At 46.8% G+C, this 25,674-nt stretch overlaps 1 protein-coding gene across 1 annotated transcript in view; it reads left to right on the top strand.

The window, feature by feature from the left end:
- SLC43A2 (solute carrier family 43 member 2) overlaps positions 1-25,557 on the top strand; it is a 29,322-nt gene extending 3,765 nt beyond the window's left edge. Inside the window, exons 3-14 of the mRNA XM_031591727.2 lie at positions 4,228-4,417; positions 5,328-5,383; positions 6,091-6,167; positions 11,053-11,145; positions 11,354-11,487; positions 11,899-12,101; positions 12,699-12,842; positions 16,218-16,356; positions 16,776-16,908; positions 17,830-17,903; positions 19,601-19,724; positions 20,564-25,557. Coding sequence (XP_031447587.1) covers positions 4,228-4,417; positions 5,328-5,383; positions 6,091-6,167; positions 11,053-11,145; positions 11,354-11,487; positions 11,899-12,101; positions 12,699-12,842; positions 16,218-16,356; positions 16,776-16,908; positions 17,830-17,903; positions 19,601-19,724; positions 20,564-20,725 — 1,529 coding nt within the window. The 3' untranslated portion in view covers positions 20,726-25,557. The remainder of the gene's footprint in view (positions 1-4,227; positions 4,418-5,327; positions 5,384-6,090; positions 6,168-11,052; positions 11,146-11,353; positions 11,488-11,898; positions 12,102-12,698; positions 12,843-16,217; positions 16,357-16,775; positions 16,909-17,829; positions 17,904-19,600; positions 19,725-20,563) is intronic.
- The last annotated feature ends 117 nt before the right edge of the window (positions 25,558-25,674 follow it).

The following is a 25,674-nucleotide window of genomic DNA, read 5'->3' as shown; positions in this document are numbered from 1 at the left end:
GGCCTTCCTGTTGAGATTCCCCCATCTTTCCACCTGCCCTCTGGTTCTGGGTGATGCTCATCCACCCCACAAACACAGCATGTCCATTCTGTTGTATGAGAGTGGAGGTGGACATCCTGACACTGAAGTAGCAAATATTTTGAAAGCAGCTGTGCAGCAGGATTTGAGTGGAGGGCTTTACCCATTCCAGCCAGCAGATCTGACCACATTGAGAAGTATGCTTGAAATTTGCTGACAAGGAGTCTGGTGGTGGCACTTTGTTCCCATTTGCATTTTACTACACTACTACTTGGCCTTTAACCAGCTGAAGCAAATGCTGATTCTGCGCTCTTTATCAGGATTTGGGCCTTATCAGCTGCTGGGAACTTGATCCGTACAGGGACTTGCAGTGCTGGGATGTGGATTGGGAAGCTTGGGCATTTCTGGAGCATGTTAAAAAGAAAGCTGAACTTGATAATTAGTTCACAAAGAGCAGAGATAAGGAGCCAGTTGGAAGGGGACCTCTAAAACGGGGCTGTGGAAAGCCAAAGGGATGAGATAAGCTGATTCACTCACCACAGGTCAACAACACACCTTAATGCAGGCAAGGGCAGAGGGTGCAGAGCTTGGCTTTGAGCTGTAGCCATAGGGTCTGTGGTGGGAGCTTGGGCTCTGAGGTGGGAGGTACAGCCTGAATCATAGAACCATGGGTTGATGGGTTGGGTTGGAAGGGACCTCAAAGATCACTGAGCTTAAACCCCCCCATGCCTGCTGTAGGCTGGGCCCCTTCCCCAGTTTAGACTGCCCAGCTTGGTCTTGTGCCCCTCTAGGGATGGGGCACCCACAGCTTCTCTGTGTGGGGGAAAAAAGAACTCTCGTACAGCTGTATTTATTCCATTCAAGCTGGTGAGATGTGATGAGTGCTTGTGGAAAGGCTGCGTGTGCGACCCTGTAAACAGGAAAAGCGTGAGCGTGGTGGATGTTTGAGCTCGACAGGAAGCACGCCGTGCTGAGCTGCAGCTGCTGGCTGTGTCAGCGTGGGGTGAGAGCTGCTGTGCAGTGGGGCCACAGCCAGGGAGCAGATGGGGGTTAAATAACCCAGCACTGTGTGAGGTTGGGAGTTCGCCAGGTGCCTGGAGAGGTCCTGGAGGTGAAATGAGAGGGAAACCCAAATCGATGGTGTTTGCAGCAGTGTAAAGCAAGAACATCTCCTCCCAGTTCCCAGAACTATGACACCATCCTGAAAAAGAGAAAACATGTTCTTATGTGGGCAGGCAGCAGATCGGCTGTTTGCACATGCCTTTTGCTTTGACTTTTTTTAACCAGCGCTCGCAGACTTTGCTCCTGTTGGTTTGTTTTCCTCTACCCTATTTGTTGTTGTTGGTTTTTTTTTTGTTCTTTTTCAAAAAAGAGGAAGGTGAAGCCCTGTGGGCTGTGTAGTTACTGGGGTGGCTGGGGCTGTCTCGCCCTCTGATCTAAGCTACAAGATGAAAGGAATCCTTGGTGCTGGTGTGAGATGGCAGCAGCCCCTGGAACAACCAGGCTCATTCCTGCAGACTCAGAGAGGTCAGCAAGGAGCAGTTAATAATTGACCCTCTGCTGGAACCGACAGCTCTTAATTTGGGAGGAAGGATGGCTTTAAATGTTGCAGCCTGAACAAATCCCAGAGATGAGCTTGACATAAATGATTACCAAGGCAGCCTTCCTCTCACCTAAGCTCTGCCATGCTTTAAATAGTAACTCCAACTACTAATTGGGCAGCCGAAATCCTGCTGCTTGCAGGGGAGAGCTGTAAAAGCAGGCACTTTGCTCTTGTAATTGCTGATAAAGACTTGCAGCCTCTTGCTTGTTGGTCAGAAAGCAGTGACCGTGCGTGGCCTGAACCTCTGTGCTGCTGTGCCCAGTGTCAGTTTGAATGGCACACAGGTGGGCTTGCATGTACACCCCTCCAAAAATGCCCTGTTTACGGTGTCAGCTCCAAGAGGATGAGAAGGTGCCAAGGGCTGCTTGAATCATTTCCATTACGCCTCGCTGGATCTTCTCTTGTTGCTCAGGGGCTGCTGCTGTTTTCACAAACAATTTTTATTTCCACATCGCCCAGCCCATCCTTGGAACTGGCAGAGAGCTGCTGTAAACAAGGTGCTGGGTGCCCTGCTCCATCCTGCTGCAGTGCTGCCTCTGTCCCTTGCTGTTCCTTAGGGTCACGTTGTGACTGTGTCCATCAATATGTTAACATCAATGCATTTGCTCCAGCTCTGAACATTTCTGCTCTGAGGTCCCTTCAGGTTTGAGGGCTGGTGACACATGCTGCTGTAAGGTCACTGCACTGCCTGTGTCTCCCCACCCTCCTTCCAGGCTCTGCAGAGTGCTGACACATGGAAATTGCTGCAGTTTTGTCACTCTTTCCCCCCTCCCCTCCTTGTTTGTCTCAGTTCAGCCTCTCGTCCACTTCTGCTTGCTATGAACTTGCAGAGAGCCCGAGAAACTGGGTGAAGCCCAGGGATGTCAGCCCACAGGGATGCTGGCAGGCAGTGGTGCTCAGGGTCCTGAGCCCAGCATGAGGCTGGTGAAAGGATTTAGGGGCTCTGTGCAAACTACAAAAGGCTTCCAGCTCTGTCCACTCTATCGCAGGGATGCTGATGGTGGTGGGACATGGGGCTTTTGGGGTCTCATCTGTCACTTTGCATATCCATAGCTAGTATAGCAAGAGAAGAATGGATTAATTATCCACCAGGATGGCAGAGGGAAGGAACAGTGATCACTGATCACAGACAGTTTGAGATCACCATATTGCAGCAAAATGAATGGGGACACCTTGCAGAAGGCTGGGAGGGGGCAGAGGAAGGTTTGACATCAGCCTGTGAGCTGCTGCTCATGTGTGACGTCTGCAAGGTGGTTTGTTTGCCATTGACACAGAGCTGGGAGGTTTGTTTGGGCAAGCAGAGTGCAAATGGCAGCTGGGAGAAGCAGGGTGAAACCAGTCACTGCTGTGATTCCAGGGCTGGGTGGATGGGGATGGGGTGGTGTGATCCGTGGGGACATGGGGTGGCATGAGGGGATGCTGAGCACAGCAAGCAGAGAGCATTTAGGCACTGGGATATGAGGGATTCCTGTTAATTAACTGCAGCTCGTTGGGAATCTCTGGTTTTGCTTCACACGTGTAGGTGTCCCCTCTCTCTAATTTTCCTTTAGTATTGAACTTTGTCAGATCAATTATTAAATATGGAGGGGAGAGAGTGCTTTCTGTCACTGGTTTGCTGCAGCAGTATAAAAAAAAAAAAAAAAAAAAAAGCAAGTGCTTTGTCATCCCAGCAAAGGTTACAGAAACGTCAGATAAGTGCAGGCAGAAGGAGGGGTGGAGTGCACGAGTGCTCTGGGTTAATGAAAGTCTAAAGGCATGCATGCTTGCTGTAGGGGATGTAAGCATTCTTGGGATGGACTTGTGACAAGAGGCACTGAAACTGCTGCTGCAGGGGAAAGGAAACTTCTCTTTTTCCTATATTCCCCCCCATCCTGTTTCTGTGCCTGTTACACAACAAGAGCTTTGCACAGCGTGGGAGTCTGCATGCGCAGCTCCTCTTGTGAAGGCATGACCAGAAATCCAGAGGTGTAACCGATCTGCATGGCTTAAACCTTCTCAGAAAGAAGAGAAAATGTTTACGATGGGGCAGAAGCTGTGTGTTCATCAGTTCATTAGTGACCGGTGAGCTGCATGCCTGTAGGAGCAGTACTCGTCCCATCCGGGTGGCTGTGCCACCGTGTCCCCTGCATGGCAAGGCCAGGAGGCTCGTCCTTCGAGCTGTGCCAGCTCCCATCAGCTCAGTGTCAGGGCCTGAAATAGCTGATTTGGCTGCTGTGAGAGCTTCCAGTTTAGCTCAGAAAAAATCTGTGATGACAAACTGCTCAGGGAGGGCTTTATTTTTGTGTTTGTCCCTTCTCGTCCTATCGAGGCAGAGCCCTGTGATTGCAGGGGCTTCATTTTATAAATGAACGAAGCTCTGTCCTCAGGTGGTTCTGCCCTGTCTTTAGGTTGTTGCCCTGCTGCTCCTTGGTGGGAGATTTGTTCCTGGTGCTCACAGCTGAGCTCATCAACTTCCCCTTCTCCTGCTCTTTTTTTCTTTCCCTTTTCCATTTCTTACTGATTATAATCAGAATTGAGTATCCCCATACGTTCAGTGTATCACAGGGTTTATCTCTATCTCCCTATCCCAACACACTGCAGCGATGCTCCTCTATCACCCCATGCAGGAAACTTCACCGACAGCCCCGAGGCTGAGAACAGCACTACAACAGAGCACAGATGGCCCTCGTGCAACGCACAGGATGAGATGCTGAACCTGGCCTTCACCATTGGTTCCTTCCTGCTCAGTGCCATCACGCTGCCCCTGGGCATTGTCATGGATAAGTATGGCCCTCGCAAGCTGAGGCTGCTTGGCAGGTTGGTGTCCTGGGCACAGGGTGGGCTGGGGGTGGATGGGTGCTGTTAGGGTGCTGTGCCTGTTGGCATGACCCTGCAACCTCAGGAACAGGGGAGGGTTGGTCTGGGAGCTGCTGGCCTTGCACTGGAGCAGCTCTGGGATGGTTTGGGGCTGCACGGTGAGTTGCTCCATAAGGGAAGGGTTTGAGACTCGATGTCCGAGCTTCAGCTGCCTGGACAGATGGAGCCTGGGGGAAGAGAGGAGTCACTTGTGAGTCACAGTGGGTAGCTCTTTCCTTGGGCTGGGAGCTGTGTCCTGAGAGGCACAAACCCAAGATGTTACATCAGAGCTTGCAAGCTGGAGACTTAACTCCAGGACAGGCACGTCCTGCCTGCCTTCTCTAGGTCCCTTTTATTGCCACTTGGTGTCTGTGTTGCTTTCTGTCTTGGATAACAAGATCATCTGCAGGTTTTGTAATAGCATGTGGGGGTAATAGTGACCTGAACCCCAGCATTGCTGGGTTTTCAGAACCAGAAACCAGGCAGGGTGAGGAAAACAGAGCGAGTCTGACTCAGAGCTACCTGAGAGGAGCTGTGACTGCGGCTGAGTTGCAGGGCCAGGGCTGCTGCTGCCTTTGGTCACCTCGAGGGGAAGGCTGGTAAAGCTCTGTGCTGGAAAACTAACAGTGCTTTTGGGTTCAGACAGAGCTGTGTCACAGCCGTGGGAGGGAATATTGCTGCTTCAGCCCTTGTGCAAGGCTTCTCTGTAATCTTTGGGTATTTCCTTAGGTTTTTCTTTCCAAATCACCAGCTCCCTCTTACACAAATTATACACAGCTTGCTCAACAAGGTGCTAAGGAGGGAGAGGGAGATGTGATTTGGCCCATGTCAAGCTTTCTGCAGGAGACTCATGGTTCTGTTTCCCTTTCAGTGCCTGCTTTGCTGTGTCCTGTGTGCTGATCGCATATGGTGCCAGCAACCCCAACTGTGAGTCGGCCTCAGTGCTGTTTGGGGCAGGTTTTGGGGCTGGGAGGACGCCTCAGGGTGGGCGTTGGGGCCATGGCTTAATTTTTGGGGTGCGCAGAGCTGTGTGCTCTATGTGCAGATCTGGGATCCTCCTTATATGATGAGCTCATTATGAGGAGGGAAAGCAACTTTTTACGCAGTCTGGTAGCGATAGTACAAGGGCAAAGGGTTTTAAACTAAAAGAGGGGAGATTTGTTAGATATTAGGTGGGAATTCTTTACTCAGGGCAGTGAGGCCCTGGCACTGCTGTCCAGAGCAGGGGGTGCCCCATCCCTTGAGGTGCCCAAGGCCATGGATGGGGCTCTGGGTAGCCTGAGCTGGTAGGGAGCACCCAGCCCATAGCAGGGCTTGGAACAGGGTGGGCTGTAAGATCCCCTCCAACCCAATCATTCTATGATTCTAAGACCCATTCAGGCAAGCTGTATCAGCAAGCCTACTCACCACAGAAAAGTGACCCATCCATCCTAAGGGGCCATTGCACCCAAGCCACCCTTCTCCAAGTGGCTGAGAAATGGGTGCTGGTGGGATGAGCTGGGTCAGGGGCAGATGGCACATCCCAGAGTGCTGACCCACTACTGAGGTTTTGTGTCAGGACCAAAGCTCTGGGGGCTCAGTGGTCTCCCTTCCCTCCCCATCCTAGTAAAGGCTCTTGGGCTTTGTCATTGCAGCTCTGTCTGTGCTGATATTCATTGCCCTGGCTCTGAATGGCTTTGGTGGGATGTGCATGACCTTCACATCACTCACGGTAAGCAAAGAGTTAACACCTGACTCCTGATTTATTCCTTACCGTGGCTGGGAGCTGGGCTAGCAGGAATGAGCAACGTGGATCTCTTGCCTGCAGCTTGATGAGCACGTGGGTTTGCTTGGTACAAAGGGTCAGACACTCTTTTACCTGAAGGACTGGGTGTTAGCTGGATATTCTAAGGCTGCTTTTCCCTTTACTTCCCCCCTTCTTGCAGTGGGGTAGAAGCAGCTTCTTGTCAGTGCTTTTTGCATCCCTTCCCCAGGAGAATGGTGGTTCTCTGGCACAAAAGGGTGAAAGTCCTATCCAGGTTTCCTTAGAAATGCTGAGCCACTGAGCGAACTGGGCTCTGTCTGCCCAGCCATGTCAGTCAGCTCAGCCCATGGGTTGTGTTAGGAGCATCGGTCTACAACTGTCAGCTGGGGCTCTGTGTTTTGGGGTTCGTGTTGCCTGGAGATGGGAGCAGTATCGTTCTCCAAGTAGCTGCTTCATTTTCCACCTCATTACCTATGTCAATGAGGCTGAAAGAGGGCTGGCTAGAAAATCTCCTAGAAAACAGCCTGGGAAGCACTGGTTGAAAACTCTGATTTCAACTGCATTGCCTTGAGCTGTCTGTTAAAAGTTAAACTTCTAGTTAAGGTTACCTCTAATTTAATGTGGGTTAGGTGCTGGCTGACCTCCTGAGACCTGAACCTAGCAGGGACTGTTTGCAGATCCCTGGATGCACTGTGATGTTGCTGCTGCTGTTGCTTTTGTATTCAAAGCTTTCAAAACTGTGTGCAGATGTCAGTCCCTTGGACGTATGTAATGTTCTTCACAAGAAGCCTTGGCTGTGGTCCCACAGATCTGTGGGGCAAACGTCATCCTGCTTCAAATACAAACGAGGAAGAGAGAAGCACATTGGTGCTACTGGGGGAGAGGACAGAATTCCCATCTCGTGGCTGCCAGCAGTGCTTCTCGTCTCTCTGGGTGGTTATTAATGGGTCACTGATTATTTTGGAGCCACTGGTGATGATGGGAGGGCAGGGCAGAGACTGGATGTGCTGTTCTGTGGCTGTTTAGCAGCAGCAGAAATAAACAAAGCCACTTATTAACACCCTCATTAATGAGCCAGTTTCTCAGCTCTGAGGAAGTACATCTGCAGGAAAAAGGTGAAACCTTCCGAGAAGTGATCCAAGTTGCTGTCACAAGCTGCCTTCCACGGTGATATGGGGCTCTCCTGCAGGTCCCTTCCAGCTGTGGCCTATAGGGATGGAGTGTGGCAAGGGAGAGATGTGGGGATTGCTGTGTAGAAGTGGCAATGAGCACACGTCATGCCTGCTGCCAAGCAAGCTTGTGCTGGCTGATGCAGGTCCCAGCTGCTCAGTGTGAGTCAAAGCAAGGTGACTTTGTCCTGCTAGCAACCTGGAGCACTCCAGGAAATGGGTGAAACACACTTGTGCTGTTCCATGTCACCCCAGAGTGGTGAGGGTGGTGTGTGTGTGGCTGGGATGTTCCATGCATGCAGTGATTGGATGCTTTTTTTGGGTGCTGGGGGGACCTGCCTGCATGGGCACGGTGCGTTATGATGGAGAATCCGTCCCTCTGTGCTCCTATAGGAATTGAGGGATAAATGGGATTGCTGAGGATTACAGCGTGGAACTGCAATCCATGATACGTGTCTTTTGGGGTCGGAGGTGTTTTTGGCACTGAGTCCCCAGGGTTTGCTGACAGCACGTGGCGTGCTGCAGGGCTGGGCTGCCTGCTGGGGAGGAGGGGGAGCAGTGATGTTCCTGCTTCTGGGAACAAGGTCAGGCTGTGCCTGCTGTTAAAATGCAGAGGGGAGCTTGCTGCCTCGTGACTTGCTCTTAGCCAATATACGGTGGAGATTGGAAATGGAAACAGATCCGTATTGGTGGCTCTGACAGCAACACAGGAATCTGGCACTGGTTCTGCTCCGAAGCTATTCCATGCAAAGAAATAAACATGTGTGATAAATTACCACAAAGAGCCTTTTATAGATTGTTTTCTGTCCTGTTTTCCTTTCAAAGAATTGCAGCTGCTCTGCTCTCATTTCTGCTACAAACAGCACCCTGTAGTCAGAGCAGGGGGGGGCATCTCAGTGTAGGGAATCTGCTCTGCTCAGAAATACTAGCAGCATTTAGGGCTCTGTGATCTTTTGTTTGTTGGAGAACGGGAACAGGAGTCTCCATATGTGTAGGACAAAGCAGGCAGTTTGAGGCTTTCCTGGAGAACATGTTTTTATTGTCTGTATTATTTCCAAATATACCCCCTGATAGGGAGAACAAAGCTTAGCTTGAATAGAAATACCATTTCCAAGTCCAGTTCTCAGTCCCTTGATTTTTTTTTTTTTTTATTGATTGATTTTTTTTTTTTTTTTTTTCTTCTTCTGTTCTTTCAAACAGTCCCTGCAATAGGAGGGAAGCTGGCTTTGGTAATGCCACTGTGGTGGTTTTTTTGTGGTACTTTTTGTATAGGGAGCGTGTCCAGGGAAAAGATGAAAACTTATAAAACTAATTGGAGGTCTTATTATAGGGCAAATGAGGAGAAGTCATCTGCAAGAGGAAAGAGGAAGTGATTTTATCAGTTCAGGATTGCACACCTGAAGTAAAGGGCTCCAGGAAAAAACAGCTCTGGTGTGGCAAAATCAAGTCGGTATCTTTCAGACAGGGCATGAAGTTAATTATACCTGGAGTGTTATTGACCTTTAAACAGAAGACGTAAGGCGTTTCTTCATGGTAGGTCTTCCAGAATTGAGACACTCATACCAGCATGGGCAGAAGTCAGTGGAAGAGTCTATTCTGGCCTGTAGGAATAAGGTCAGACTGAGGATCAGATCCTTCTGTTGGCAGAAGGCGAAGATCCTACTTGCTCTGTGGTTTGTGTGTTTGTTTTCTTTCTTTATTTTCTCATCCCTAGGGTTCATGTTTTTCCAGTGCTCGCTGCTATGCTGGAAATCTGGCTTAGTAAATGCTGCCTGTTATTTTAGTAGCTGGTCTTCAGCTGGGACCCAGGCAGGCACTGACACTTGCAGGCTGAGGGATTTTCTGTCCAGACTCAGGCTGTTTTCCCTTCCCTCTGTCCCTTCAGCTCTCAGGTTTCCTTTCCTCCTGAGCGTTCGGTGTTAGCAGTTGCACTTGATAAGATCTTATCCAGCCCACTGAATCTCCTCTGTCCAATTTTCTTTAATCCAGCCACTTGTTTGCTGCCAAACAAGATTTTCCAAAGTCTCAAGCCTTTCTAGGACTTGTCCCCACTGAAGCAGAAGCAGATTGGGGTTTCCAAGAAGTAGCTGCTTGCTTTTGGGCTCACTCTGGGTCTCTGGTACCCCCAGAGTTGGAGGATCCACCTGGGAGCTGCTCATCTGCTTATGAAAAAGGCTTTTTGTCATCTCTGAGACTTTGGGGAAGAGCAACCCGAGCCAAGAAGCAGCTGTGTTTGTACAGCTCTCGCCCTGCTCACAGCTCTCCAGCAGCAGCAGCTGTTTGTTGTAATTTCTGGAGATTATTTTAGGTTTGGGGCATTTCAGATTATACAAACACTGGTGACAATGGCCAGTCCCTGCAACCTGCAGATATTTCATCCTGCAGATGCTCTTTTCTAGGGTATGTTTTTTTTTTTTTTTAAGCCAGTGCTTCCATAGAGGGATTTCTATGCCTGGTAACAGACCTTTGGATCCTTTGCCATTTCCTGCCTGCAGCTCCCAAAAGCAGCCTGCTGGCAGCACTCCCGGGTGCGGGGATGTGGGGTTGGGTGTGGGGTTCCTTGCTGCAGAGAAGTGCAGCGTTTTCTGCCTCCGCCGTGCCCGCTTGGGGCTCAGTGTCTGCTGCTGCTGCTGTTCTGTGGCTGGGGTTATCCGAGGACCTGGAGGCTGTGCTGCATAGAAAGCTCTGCAGTGAGGCAGAGGGATGATAAACAGCCAGATGGATCCTCGAGTGTTCCTGCGCAGGAATACTTGTGCTGTAAACACGCCGGTCCCGTTGTGACACAAGCCAGATTCACTTGCCTTATATGCTGCTCTTGGAAAAGATGGATTTGTTTTCCAGCACTGAAATGAGAATGAGATGAGAGCATTTTCTCAGACTCAATCCAATATTCTCCAAATTATTTTGTTGACTTGAAAACAGATAAAATGCTGTTTAGCTTTCAGTGCTTGAAGGCACCTGCAGTGTCCTTGGAGACCCCAAGGCTGGCATGGTACTGATGTCTGAGTGGATTTGGAGATTCTGTGACCTGAAAGAGCAGGAAGGAAGCAACAAAATGTCACTTATACAGTCTGTCTGTGTGGGGGAGCCTGGCTGGTATTGGCAACATAGCAGCACCACAGTTCATGTTAGTTCTTATTCCTTCTTGTTATAACAGGAGCTTTCCAGTCTACTGCAAAGGTTAGGTGCTGACCCAAGGTGTATAAACAAAGCTGGCAGCCCAAGGTGTGTTAGGGATTGTGCAGCTGTCACAGCCCATCTCTAGCAACTCTTGGCTAAAAGGGGAGTGATTGGCAGAGAACCTGAGCATGGATTTTTGGACAGAAAAAGATGTGGTGGCTGTAGCCTTGGGGAAAGGAGCCTTTAAGGAAAGCACAAGGACTGGAACAAAGGATCCTGTGCTAAAGGTGACCGATGCAAAGCATGCTGTCAGTCTGGAAGGAAGCAGTATTGTCAAGCACATAAATCGTGGGTTGTAGACATTCCCTGACATTAGAGATACCAATGCAACCTGCAGATCTTCATCTGATGAGATAAGCCATTCTTGAACAAAACTTTTTTTGGGTTCTGGTATCCAGAATTCTTAACTCTGAATGCCAGCATCTTCTCAAGAGGTTTCTCCCCTTCTCCTGCCCTCCCTTACCCAGGCAACAACCTGTTCCAACTGATTTTTCTGTCCCCAGCTGCCCAACATGTTTGGTGACCTTCGTTCCACGTTCATTGCTCTAATGATTGGCTCCTATGCTTCCTCTGCTGTGACCTTCCCAGGAATCAAGGTGAGTCTGTGGGATTGTGACTCATTACCGACTTGCTGTTTAGCTGGAGATTGGTACCATTCATCAATGATGTTGAAAGAAAGAGGGATGAATTGTTAAAGCACTTTTTTTAGAGATGTGCTTTTGCAAGATTCAGTTCCTGTGTGTGTTTACAGACTTCCAAATGTTCTGCTCTTACGCCAAAATCGTATTTCTTTCTGCTTTCTAGGTTATATATGACTTTGGGGTCTCCTTCATCCTTATTCTGCTCGTCTGGGCAAGCTGTGCAGGACTAGTTTTTCTCAACTGTTTCTTCAACTGGCCACTGGAGCCCTTCCCAGGACCAGAAGACATGGACTATACGTAAGCACCATTTAGATGAGCCCTGGGGGCTAACCTTCCTCACAGCCAGTATAGAAGAGTGGGCAGGGAATTCCCTTACATGTTGCTTGTTGCTGCCAGTCCTTCCAAGGGTGAGGATTTATGTCTCACGTTAGCTTTATATCTTGACTGGTGAATATCTGTGAAAAGTTTTACCTTCCGAAGCATTGGAACCATGAAGGAGAATGATGTGGCTGTAACAATAAGCATTCCTATACTGACTTGTGCCAAGGTGGTCCAGGTACATCTGTCTGCTCTGGATCCAAATGACTTTTGGATCCAAATGTGGGTTTGTAGGTGGCCTTGCATCCCCCCACAGCCTGGTTCCCACAACTCTGCTGCCTCTAACTCCCAACCTGTGTTGCAGCTCTCGTTCTCTTTACTGCCCGACAGGGTGAAAATAAAGTTCAGCTGGCTGGGATTTGACCACAAAATCACCGGGAAGCAGTTCTACAAGCAAGTCACAACTGTGGGACGCCGACTGAGCGTGGGGAGCTCCATGAAGGGCCCCAAAGAGTCGGCAGCCTTGCAAGAAAACAACAAGCTCTGCCTGTCCACGGTGGACCTTGAAGTGAAGTGCCAGCCTGACAGCACAGGTGTGGTTCACCACATGCCCTGGGGGATGCTGGTGCATGCAGGAGGCTGGTGCTCTGCTCCAGGCCTGTTTACATGAGACAGTGTGATATATGTTCTGTATGTTGCCAGGGCCACATGCCAGGCACTGCTGTATAGATAAGAGTTGAGTTATACAAGGAATCCTGCTCGTGTATGCCTGCTGTATGCTGTTGCCAGGTATGGATGACCACGTGGGTGACTGGTATGGCCACAGGGCAGCACATTTGGTCACTGCTGTCTCTTAGACAGGCTGCTTCCACCTCCCAGCCTTCCTTCCTCCCTCAGGGATATGGCAGAAGGAAATGGCTTGAGGTTTTCTATTGCTTTGCTCAGCAGAATTGGGCGAGACTTACCTTGCCACGGTTTTTGGTGACCAAACTCTCAGCATCTATCACTGTTCAGTAAGGAAGTTTGTAAGACAGCAGTTACTCTCAGCAGACTTAGGGGCTGCCACTGGCACCGTGCTGGGATGACTGACCAGAAGGCCTGCTAACCCAAGATCTGCAGCCTCTCCTGAAGTCATGCTTGACTATAAGACCATGCTGCCTTCTTCAAAGACTCTGTTTTTCCTTCTGTAGCTTCTCCTTCCTTCATGAAGAGCGTCTTCAGCCCCATCTTGCTGCTCAGCCTTATCACCATGTGTGTCACTCAGCTGCGGCTCATCTTCTACATGGGGGCCATGAACACCATCCTTGAGTTTCTATCCGGAGATGAAAGCCAAGGTAGGGTGACCTGAAGACTTTAATCTGCTTCCTTGGAACTGGGTGCTGACCCAGACTCGATCCTTCCAAGAGGTCAGCATGACTGATTACTCAGCAAACACACCATGTGCAGCAATTACTGGTGCAGCTGACTGCTGATGGTCCAGTGGAAGGCTGGAGCTGACCCAGGGCAGAGGGACAGTGAGGTGGACGCTTGAATGTCAATCTAATTTTAGCCCAGTGTCTGTTAAACACTATTCCATGGTATTCCTTCCTCTAGTCTGTTGAAAGTGCCCTCAGGATGGATTGTGGCTTTTTAATTTTTTTAACTGGGGAACCTATTTCATCAGGCATTTGCTTTGCTTATCCTAAGCAAACACGACATACAGAGCAGCTGACTCTATGACCATTGGCTGGGCTGGGTGTCTGGTCCCAGCAGCAGGGTGGGAGAAGTGAAGTCATGGCTGTTTTGTGCAGCCTGTGTGTGTGGGGAGGCTCAGGGGTGCTCGCTGTGCTGGACTTATATTTATAGCTCTGATTCAGTACATGGAGCAAACAGGAAAGAGTACATTATTTTACTGTTGTTGGAAATACACAGGATTGCAAAACAAGACTTAGCTTTCTTTTTTTCTTTTTTTTTTTGTCCTTTGTAGTAAGATCCAGTTTGGACTTGTTAAATCTGGATTGCATGAAGCTGATAAATCAAGAGGCACTCCTCTGAGAACAGGAGTGAGCTCTGGGGGAGGGAAGGAAACTCCAAGCCCTGGCATTCCCTGAATTGCTTTGTTTGAGCGTTTGACAGCCTGCAGCATTCAGCTCTTTATCTCCTGGCTCAAGAGCCAGTTTAGGCATTAAACAGTAAACAGGACAAACTTCATGCTGCCTACCTTTCTCAGCACAGCTCAGTTTTCTGCTTACCTTGTAATTCTTGTACTGTGATTTTTTTTTTCTTTTTTTTTTTCCCTTGGCTTGCTCCAGTTATTTCCTCTCCCCTTCCCAGTATTTTAAGATAAATATCAGTTTATGCTCTCAATTCTGTTTCAATCAAGCTCTGTGTTTTTTTTTTTTTTTTTTTTTTTTTTAAAAAGAGAACTTGTGTCCATTGGATGAATTGTTCTTCTATGCCACCTTAGAGATTTCTTCCCATTCTCTCCCTCCTCCCCCAAATGCAGCCTGGGCTCGCAGTGCAATCCACTGTCTTGGTGTTTCCATGGCACCAGCAAAACAGTGGATTTGTCTGGTCTCAGCAGTGTCAGGCTGTGAGAGCCATTCCAAGACGCGTGCAGATCTCTAGAAATGTAATCCATGCCCATCAGGAGAGGATGGGATGCTGCTCCCTTGGGTTCCTTGTTTGTGCATTGTTTACTTGTTTGCTCAGAGAGCTCCCCCCACCTGCAACACTCAGCAAGGGCAGAAAAGAACTGCCAGTGTTATGGTCAAAGAAAACTGAAACATACCCAGGAGAGAAGGATTTGAGGGAAATCAGAGAGCATGAAGCCTTGAAGCTGCAGTGAAGCTCTGTGTTATTGGAAGCTTCCCGTGCATCTCATGTTGTGAAATACTGAGGTGGAAAAGCAGTCAGTCTGTGATTACCTGTCTTCTGGAAATCCCCAAAAGGTGGAGGGGAGAAGCTAGAGAACTCAGAAGCTCTCTAAATAACCGTGTAACTGTACTATGGGAAGGCAGGAGAGAAGAGACCTGTTGTGTTTGAGACTTTTATGAAAGAGAAAGCCAAATTAAATCGTCACCTCGCTTTCAAATCTGGTTGTACTTGGAGACCTTGGGAAGAACCAGGACAGGCTGGAAAACTTGGCTGTCAGGGCAGTTTGGAAAACTTGGCTGTATTGCTCAGGGCAGTTTGATGTAATGACTTATAGAACAGTGGTTATAAAGGGTTGTGCCCATGTCTGCAACCTTTTCTGTTTGCTCTGCTTCTGCTGTACCTGCTGGTGTTTGCTTCATATTCTTTCCTCCTTAAGAAGCGACAGTTTTTATGATAGATAAATTGAGGAGATTGTTCCTATAGGACCTCTCCTCTTGCTGTCCCCATAAACTTTGTTGCCTGCTTGAAGCTGGCTTCTGCTCCCAGTGTTTAGAGCCTAAGATTAACTGTTCAGAGTAGCACAGAGAAACAGAAGTTGAGAGCATGGCTTGCTTCTTACCCTCTGTTAAAAAATAACCACACAAGAGCAAATCAGCTTTGGGAGTGTTTGTAGAGGGTGATGCCACCTGTTTCTTTTGGCTCCAGCAGATGGGATGTGGGGCCACGTCAGGGCTTGCTTGTGCAGAGGTAATGGGGGTAGGAATGTGAATTCAGAGGCTGGAGCTGGAAGTTCCTCTTAGTTCCCCAGCCAGCAACTGAAGCCAGGAAGGAATCATCTGGTGCCATGCCTGGCACCACAAGGCAGCCCTGCTGGGGTTTGCTACGACTGCATAGGAGAGGAAGGCTTCTTGGAAACCTCTCTCTCAGTACCACCTTGATTTTGGTGTAAGTCATGGCTGTACTGCTTTGGAGAGTCCCAGCAATGCAGTGGAAGGGATAAACTAAAATTCTTCTTGGCTGCTTTTGCTTACAGTGCTGTAACTTGTGAACGCACTGTGCTGAGATAATCAGTTTTGGAATCACATCCTTATTTCAGAGCTGTGGTACACTGACTCACCAGCCCTTCTGTGTGATGCCTGCAGATCCATCATGTGGGCTGCAGAGAGGAAGTGGGAAAAGCATTGTGGGGTGGGGGAACTGTCTGATAACGGGAAGGGGGAGGTTTCTTCCAAGTCTGCTGGCATCAGCTTTCCCCTAGATTGCCATGTGTATGCTATTCTTATGTTTAATACGTAGGGAATTGTTATCAGTTTGAAATTTTAATGATTGCTCACAGATGCTGTGTTACTTGCTGCTGATTCTCTCCCCTAGAGGCACTTTCTAACTAGTCCATTCTTCACAAAATGGCATAGATTTCACTTTCCCAGCATGGCTTGTCCTTGCATCTTCTCTAGATCAGAAACTCCGGCATCTGGAGCTCCCTGCCAGGCAGCAGAGAGATGACTAAGGCAGGGATGCTGTGCAGGATGCATCACTTGCAGAACTTTCCCTGCTGCTCCTAGCCAGCAGAAACCTCACTGGCACAATGCAGTTTTTTGGGCACTCCTGCTGGTCCTGCCTGCTGTTGGGCTGATGCTCCTCCAAAAATACAACAGAAGGAGGACTTCTGCATCCCAGCTGCTTTCAGCCCTGCAGGTTAATCTGCAAGTACACGGAATCTGGGCTTCTAATAGGAAAGGTGAACAGTGAGGAGGAAGTTTCTTTTGTCTTTTTTGTTTTCTTGTTACCAATGGTTTACCCCTTGAACTTGACACCCTTAGCATCTTTTTTTTTTTTTTTTTCCTTCCCTGCAGTGAGTCTCTACACTTCCATTTTTGGGGTACTGCAACTGCTGTGCCTGTTGACAGCGCCTGTGATTGGGTACATCATGGACTGGAGGCTGAAAGAATGCGATGATGGCTCTGAAGATAACGAGGAGAGCAACGCTGAGCAGTGCGTAGTGTGCACCACGCAGGGCACGTGGCCACGTAGTGGGCCTCTTCTGATGATGATATATAGAAGACTGAAAAGGATATTGGTTCACCAATATAGAAAAGAAAGCTTGGAGGAAGACTTGATAATTGCAAGGAGGAAGGGACTGCATTTTCCGTGTTTGCTAAGATCATTTAGAGGAGCAAATCTAAATTGTAGCACAGAGACTCAGATTTTCCTTCTAGTGTAACAGCAAGAGCAGCAGCACTGAAATAATCACCATTTGTTTCTTACTTTTCACCGATGGAGATCCTTCCTCCATAGCCAGACCTCTAGGCAAAGTGGTTTAGATAGCAAGATTCTCCACATGTCATATCAACTATGAGTTTCAGCAGCTGCTGAAAGTGCTTTTCCTAATGTAAGTTTTGTTATCCTTCCAGAGGTGACAAGAAAAAGAAAAAACGTGATCGTCAGATCCAGAAAATCACCAACGCCACCAATGCCTTTGCATTCACAAATGTCCTGCTGGTTGGATTTGGTGTCACCTGTCTCATCCCCAATCTACCTCTGCAGGTGAATAGGTCAAATGGAGGTGTGCTGGAGGGGCTGGTAGCGTGGGTTATGCCAGAATGCCAGGCACAGTGATGCTGGGACAGCTGGCAAACCAGCAGAACCAGCTGATGGCAGGAGGGTGTTCTGGCACTGCTGGGAGATCTCTGTGCTGCTTTGGGAGCCCCAGCCTTAAAGCTGAACCAAATAGTACCATTCAGTGTATACATTGTGAGATGACCTAGAGAAGCAAGTGTAGTTAAAATGGCAGTTGATCTGTGGTTTATACGTAGAGTTTGTGCAGCTGAGCTCTGTAACTACACATACTTCCCTATTGAGGTGCTGTTAGCAATGCCTGTGCTTTTGACCTGGGCTTGATTTAAGCTGCTGACTGTGACATCAGTATATACAGCAGGTCATTTCTGCATCAGACACTATGCCCAATGGTTCCTATGGGATTATAAACCTGTTATAGTATTTATTTTGTGACACCACCTGCTTTTGGCAGATGAGTTCAGTGATTTTTATGCTATCCTTAGATGTGCCCTGGTGACAGGCAAACAGATGTCATTTGTTCATATTTGCATATTGTCTGTAGTAACTTGTGGAAATTTAACTAAATTGGACACAAGTTCAGGAAGAGAATGCTGTTACCCCTGCTACTGTTTCCTGGGTATGTGTCCTTGCAGCAGTGCCATCTACGAGAGAGAAAGGTCTTATGCTCCCTGAGGTTAACCATACACAACACGTCAGCACAGTAAGGAAAAACACTGCTGTTAGAGATGAATACAAGTTATTTCCTTGTGCCAGTCTTCAGGTTTGGGCTCTGTGCTGCTCAGGTCTGCCTATGTACTAGAAAGGAGAGCAGCTTTTAGGAATGGTTGTGTGTTGGGGTCTGATACCCCTCAGCATCTAGCACCTGACACTTTATTCTTCTCTTTGCAGATTCTTTCCTTCATATTGCACACAATTGTGAGAGGATTTATCCACTCAGCAGTGGGAGGCCTATATGCAGCTGTGTAAGTCTCTGCTTGCTTATAATACGAGGCTGGACAGATAAACTGGTTTGAGGTGATAAGAAGGTCCTGGTGAGAGGGAGATTGGGAAGTAAAGTCTGTGTGGTCAGAGGGGAAAAATAATGCAGTTTTTATTCCCTGTCCCTGCTGGGCATGATAGTAGCTGGACTGAAGTCCTGGCTGATACATTCCTTCTTTGGAAACTGATAACTCCTTTGGCATAACTACTGCCAGGACAGAGGCATAACTGTATCAGTTGTGCAGGTGAGACTAGGCCATTGGCACTAGGGTTATATAGTAAGAACTCAAGGCTTTTTTTGTTCTAATGGGTAGCTATGTGTATGTGCCTGGGTAAAACACTGTAAAACATTAACATAATTGAGCATATTGCTGCTGGCCTGCTCTGAAATTGCACTGGTAAAGCATTGCCCAATTAGTGAGGCATACTCCCTTTCCCATGTGGATCATCCATCCTGCTTCCAACTCATCAAAGTTATCGATAGCTGGATCTAAATACTCTCTTCATTAGTAAGCAGTGTTTTTCACTTCGAAAACAGATTTGCTTCTCTGTTCTGGGCTGCTGGACAGAGAACAGGCAGAAACTGTTGGCCTTCAAGCATCACAGAATGGTTGAGGTGGGAAGGGACCTTTCAACACCATCTAATCCAACCCTCCTGCTCAAGCAGGGTCAGTTAGAGCAGGTTGTCCAGTCCCGTGTCCACTTAGGTTTTGCATATCTCCATGGATGGAGGCTCCACAGGCTCCTTCTGTGAAAGGTTTTGGTCTCAGTGCCTGTGTATTCCAGATTTAAAAACCCATCTCAGACATCAAAAACATACAAACTTTTGGATCTGTGGTAGCTAGAAGTAAAATGTTTTTGTCCTCATTGCGGTAGATGTCTGTTGTTGTAGATATCAGCTTGCTTGTAAGCTAAACCTCTCTGACCATTGCAGCTCTTTCCAACCTCTTTATTTTTGCTTTCAATTTGACTTATTTGAATATTGGAAGGTTTTGGTTAGCTTTTTTCTTTCCAACCTGACTTTTTCTAAACACTGTTCAGTTGTGAAAAGAGGCAGATGTTAGACTGCTCCTAAGATTTATTTTTCCATTAGTAGTATCTGATATTCAGCACTTTCCAATGAGCAGTGTTGTTTAATTTGACATGGGATCAGACTTGTCCTCTAAAAAGGAAAACACACACTAACCTGTTGTGCAGGTTTCACTCACTTCTAAATGGAGCGAATTGCTGTGGCCAGATGAAAATGATTGCATAGCTGCTAATGCTGTCATCTGGATAAAGAGGCCCTGCTTTTAACTAGTAAATGTCAACACATTTTTCCCTTTGCAATAGGAGTAGTTGTAGAAGCACTTCCATCTGTCTCACGGAACAACAAAACAAGTGCTAGATCTGGTATTTCTTAAGTTTTTGAATTCAGGGTGAGAATTGTCTGGAAAGAAGGCATCTGTTCCATCACCAGGTGTGTTCTGATCTCGAGAGCACTGTGCTCACCACCACGTATAACTAAAATCTCTAGGATAAGAGGTAGCTGTACATAAGTTCAGGAGAGAGAAGTTCTTCACGTTATGCCTCGCTTGGGACTGTATTCTATTGTGCTAGTCTACTGGGAGTGCAACCTGAGCTGGGTGTTGTGAGCAGTCAAGGTGACATATAATAATGCTATTGCTTTTTCTGTTGACAGATACCCCTCTACTCAGTTTGGTAGCTTGACAGGGTTGCAGTCGTTGATCAGTGCCCTTTTCGCCCTTCTGCAGCAGCCTCTCTTTATGGCATTAACAGGACCTCTGGAAGGAGACCCTCTTTGGGCAAGTTACTTTCGAATATAATATGCAGGTTCAGTGGTGAAAATGATTTGGGTTCATTTCTTTGAAAACAAAAACACCCCTGTGCATGCACCAAGGTTATAAACAGCAGGGAGTGTATGTGTCCCTCAGTTTGCTGTTACCTTGGTGCTGTCCAAGAGACCCTTTCCTGTGTGAGTAATGAGGCCCTGGGAGGGAATGGCATTAACCCTTCACTGGTGTGTGGGAAGGGAGAAGGCTGTTTATTTCCTTGCAAATAGTTTGCACAGGAGGTCAAAATCTGCAAGGTAAAAATGAGTTAATTTGTCCAGCCCTCAAATGCATTAGAAATATGCTATTCTCTTGATAACAATAAACTCTAATGATCAGTAAATTCTGTCTTGTTAATGCTAATGTAGGAAAAGCCAAGTGGCTTTTGAGGGTTGGACAAATGTGTGGTGTATTGTTGAGAGTCTGGGCAGCTCACTGACACTGTAACGTGTTGATTTTATGGAGAGTCTTGATCTCTAGGCTGCATATGCCTACATCTGTTCTCCAGCAACACATGGCTCAGTGATGCTGGTGGAAAAGAAATGCACCTTGAACAGCCCTGTTGTGTGCAACAAGAGACTCTTGCAGGCGAGATCCAGAGCAACAAACTCTTGCATTATTTAATTTATATGCATGGTGCTCTGGGCACTGGAGTATAAATAAAAATACAAAGGATGTTGTTGCCAATACAGAGAGCAGGGCGTCTCCTGGTTTGCCAGTAGCTGAGTGACGTGAGCTGGGTTCTGACACTTGGGCATGCATGACTTGGTTGTTGTTGTTTTAACCTGCCTGTTTTGTCTGTCTTCCTGCAGGTGAATGTTGGCTTGCTTGGTTTGAGTTTACTGGGTTTCTGCCTTCCGATCTACCTGGTCTGCTACAGACGCAGGCTAGAAAGAGAAAGAAAACAGAAGATTGAAGATTCCAAACTCTTCCTCAAAATCAATGGCACTCCCAATGAGGAAGCCTTTGTTTAAACTGGTGCTTCAAATGCAACCTCCCCTGTACAGGTTCCTACCATATCCGTGGGTTCTACCTGTGGTGTAAGCCAGGCTTTTTCTCTCCTGGCTCTGTTCATCACTGGAGTGAGGACTGGACATCATGACTGAGCTTTCCTCAGATGTATGGCAGGAGGAGACTTCACACTCCTTGCTCCAGAACACAAGACTTTTTATAAAGGCCACACAGATATTGTGTCTTAAATTATCCCCTGATCACACTCTCCAGCTGCAGAGGCTCTGCATAGGAAACTGAGAAGGAAGAGATGGATGGGGGAAGAGGGAAGAAAGACTTTAATTTGAGTTTGCAAATGTAACGTGCTTGAAGTCTGTTCTCCCTCTTCTTCTCCCAACCTTGGCTGACTGTCTCAGATGTAAGTTGCACTCTCCTCTTTTCCTGAGGCTTCATAATGGTCTTTCTGCTTGATAAGTAGCTGGACTCAGCAGTTTTACTGCCTATCCAGAGGCATCCCAGACTGTTTCTGAGGCAGGGGAGAGGATTTATTCCTTCGTATGTAAGCACGGCTTCAGTGTATCGCTAAATGTTGGCTGCTAGCACTGACAGCTCCCAAACATTTTATTACTACAATGACACAGACTGTGAGCAATGGATCTGCCTTCCACACAGAAATGAAGAGCCTACTGAACTGTTCTTGGTCCTACACCAAGCCTTCAAAGGCCTGGTATTCCTCTCTTCCCAGCCTGTAAGCCACCTGTACATGTTGTAAACTGCCTGCAGTCCTGGAACTGTTGAGATAGGAATTGGATCTTGTTTACCGATGAAGTGCTTTTGAGACTTGTTGCCTTTTGCCTCTTCCTCCCTCCAACATGACCCTGGGAGGGGAGCAGCAGCGTGTATTTACTAAAGTGGAGAAGCTTCTTGAAGCTGGGTTCTGGGGCTCCAAATACCTTGGTGTTCACTTGTCGTAAGCTGACTTCTTGTTGAAAAGAGTCAAGAGTGCAGAACACTCCTTGTGTTTGGTAACTGGATCCTGTGGATGTATGGCAGGGTGATGTGGCAAAGTAATTCTTCCTCTAGCCATTGCTTATCTACATTGTTCTGACACAGGCTCCAAGCTGCCGAACACCAGGTTACTCTGACTGACCAAAAAGCTGCTGGTTTGGCTGTATTAAAAGCCTTCTATGTTGTCGGTGCTCTGTCTGGACAGAGTACGTGGTGACTGATTGTATGGTGAAGCTGACTGTAGAGCAATACATGTGGGTAAAGGTGCCCCAGGGCCTATTCACTATAGAAGGAATACAAAGGGAATTCTTAACCCGCTTATTTTTATAATGGTTTTCCTAGGCCTTGCCTGAAGTAGACATTCCTCCCTTTCACCTTCTCCTTGAGGTCAGCAGCTCAGCCTCTGTATCTTGTGACTCATGTCAGCCACCACACGTTGCGTGCAGCACTGCAGTGGCTGAACTAGTGACTGCAGGGAAGTTGACGGGGAGAAATAAATCAATTATGAAGATGGAGTGCCTTCTGAACTGCCAACTCCGTGTTACCGGGATATGGGCTGTGTGGGACGGCAGCGCCATCTTGAGTCGCTGCCCTTGGCCACCCGGTGGCAGTTCAGTTGATGCTCCACTCACGGTACCTTTTAGCCTCCAGTAACTTATTTGGAAATGAATTGCCACTTGAACATTCTACAAATCTGTGGATATTTTTTTTTTTAATATGTTGCCTTTATTAAATGTGTTTGTTCCGAGGCAGCCTTATTGCCTGCTGTCAACACTATGCTGTTCTGAAGATTTTCATTTTTCTGTTGGCCTCAAGCTTTGGTGATGATTTGCCCGCGTTCCCAGCTTTACATCCTTTGTGTTGAGTGATGATGGAGGCAGCCTTTTGGTTTGATTTCCTCTTCTCCTGGTACAAGCCTAGAGACCCACCAGCACTAATACAGCTTTGCTAGATTTCTAGAAGATTTTTGCAGGTTTCTGCATTCTATATTATTACACGTCCTTCTAAAACCATGGAAAAGATTTCTGCTTTTGCTCCAAGATATTTTACATGACAATGACATTACATATCTCTTTTTTTTCCAAGAAGCTCTCAGACAGGTGAGCGATTCTGAGCTGCATCCCTAAGTAGACAGATTGGAAGGACGGCTGTGTGCTAACTCAGCAGCACCTCCGTTTCAAAATAATGAATGTGATATCGTCCACTTCTCTTCCACTTGAATTCCTGACATAAATGCCTCTGCAAAATAGAGAAGTACAGAGAGTGACACGCTTTCATGAGGGCACAGTGGAGATGCAGCTGCCTTTTGAAGTGCGCGTAGCTAAATTAAACAGAGAGCACCCTTTTATTCCTGTCATCTACCTCCCTACTGCAGTTCTCAGTTCCTGCCCTTTATTAGGGAAACTGTCTAATCTGGTATTTTTCATCCGATAAAACGTTGGGTATATGTGGTTGTCGTCTCTGCCACTGTGTTACAGTGTGTAGAAGCTGCCGGTCAGCTGTGAAGAATAGAGCTCATGCCTTTGAGTCATGTGTTTTTTAGGCTGTGTTTTAGATTAAGAGTAAAGCGTGCCTTTGGCTTGCAGTTTTAAGGACAGGTGGGTACACAATGATTTTTAGTTGTTTAGGGTTAAGCAGACTAATGGGAGTGCTTTGTCACGGCAGCCCAATTGTCAATTGATGAAATTTATTGCTGTAGAATGTGATAGAGAACAGATTATTATTGTTATTATTTAAACACAAGGGACTCATTAAACAATGGCTTGATGCATCCAATAACTCAGGGAGATTTTAGTTGCTGTATATAGGAAAGTTACACCAAGAAAAGATTAATCTTCTTCTGCACACTCCGTCTCCAAGAATATGTTATCAGAGATTGAGGAAAATACATGCTGGGCTGGGTGGAATGCTGATCTGACCTCGTAGAATTTAATTGACTCTGACAATTGTGAACTACACTAATTTTAAAATCAGCCTCAAACCTATCTATCTACAAATCTGTATCTGCATGTAAGATGTGCACCAACTGTGCTAATTGTGACGTAATTGCTTAAATGCTGAACCTTATGTAGGCGTGGGCTCTAAGAAAATGAAGTATTCTGGCTTCAGCCTTTTCTAAACATTGCCTTGGATGCTACAGAAACAAACACTGCTGAGGTGGTCTTGTTAAATATGATTGTTCAGGAGTAGTATGCCTTGTTCTTTGATGCCTGTGGAAATGTAACTGCGAATTCCTTACGTTTGGAATGGAAAACAACATTGCTGCTGCCTAGCCAAGTGATGCAGGACTAAGAAAATTCCCAGTGCACTTCTTGGTGTGCATGAGCCACCCCTGTTGAAAAAAATAAAAGGACAACCAAACACTGGAGAGCCCCATTAATTAGATCAATAATGCATTTACCTGTAATTCCCAAATACACATCAGTATTCCATATCAGTTATTCCTAAAGGCTAGAACGCCTTGTTGAATAGGCATTCAACCTATTCATAGGAATAGGTTGTTTGTTGAATTGTTTTTTATTTTTTTTCTTCCCCTCACTTATATTAGAAATGTGAAGGAATGGTCCTGGAAAAAGCTTCACCTTCTCAGCAGAAGCATCCCCAGGTAAATGTAATGAAGTAGAAACGTGAGCTGTGGGTGCCTATTTGTAGGAGCCTTCCATTAGGGGTGTTACTGCGTGGAGTGATGGCACCTATAAATGCCACTTCACTTACCCCTAGTCTCTGGAAGCTCTCATGCATTTAATGTTTTGGGTTTTGTTTGTTTTTTAAGAGAAACTGAATGGGGAAGGAAAAGTAATAGGTTTTTCCTTCCCCTAATTTGTCAGTACCTAAGCCTCGTCAAGAGTCTTCACAGTTGTAATGCAAAAGTGCTATTGCAGAGAAAACCTGTGCTGTTTTTTTCTTATTTGGAGACCTGTAACAGCATCCGGTTATTGTCAGAGTATCTGGATCCTTAAAATGTAACTGGATATTGATATATACAGAAATAAGGGAGAATATCTTGCTGACAGTCCAACTTAACAGCAAAGCTACAGCAACAAATGTAGTATTCAGCTCTCACAACAAAGCCCAGCCAATATCCTCTATCTGCAAAGGAAACATGTAGGATAATGAGATTTCTTCTTTTTTTTTTTTTTTTTTAAACCAAGACAGTAAATCACTAAAATGTTTGCAAGTAGGAGATTTCCCTCTTGACAGGCTGATGGATTTGGGAAATATGCCGTAAAATATAAAGCAGATACTGCAGGGGAAAAAGAGTGGCATCTTAAAAACTGCAAGTTCTGTTGTTCTGTTGTTCCCTTTGAGTGTTGTTTTTTAATTATTACTATTAAATGTTATTTTCCTGCATCTGCAGAGCTTCTGCTATTCCCCTACCTCTTTGTTCAGAAACGCATAGTTCTGCATAATACAAGCTAATATCACACTAGAATTCCAAAAAACAATAGAAATAAAGCCACTCTGGATAACACTTCACCACCATCACCTTTGGAAACAGCTCAAACAGTGCCGTGTTCTGTAGGTGCAGTCTGACACGTTAACTATAACCCCACAGCTCCTTATTTTTCTACCTGTGCAGCTCTGCCTGTCACGCAATCTGTTTTTATCAGGTGTGCTGTGCTCCATGCTGTCATCTTCCTCATGCCTGCCACTCCCTTATTACTCCTGCAATAACCCAATTATTCAGAACCCTCCTCTCGTTGCCAAGATTTTTGTTTCATAGCGTGTTTGTCAACACTGAGATGTAAGCACTCTGTGGCAGGCCGGTGTCACCTTTTACGTGTCTGTAAGGTGATGTGCGTTCTCACAGTGCTATCTACAAATAAATGTGGTATTGAGTTAATCATTAGTTTTCCTTTTGAGGCTGGGTATTGTGAAAGCATCTCTTGCTTCCTAACAAGACTGTGTTAAGCGTGAGCACTTCATGTGGTGCCATCTGCCAAATTGCTCGGCTGCCCTTTGA

This window comes from Phasianus colchicus, chromosome 21, assembly GCF_987193195.1.
Source record: "Phasianus colchicus chromosome 21, bPhaCol1.hap1.1, whole genome shotgun sequence".
Lineage (NCBI taxonomy): Eukaryota > Metazoa > Chordata > Aves > Galliformes > Phasianidae > Phasianus > Phasianus colchicus.
This window is presented reverse-complemented; position numbering and strand designations above follow the sequence as displayed.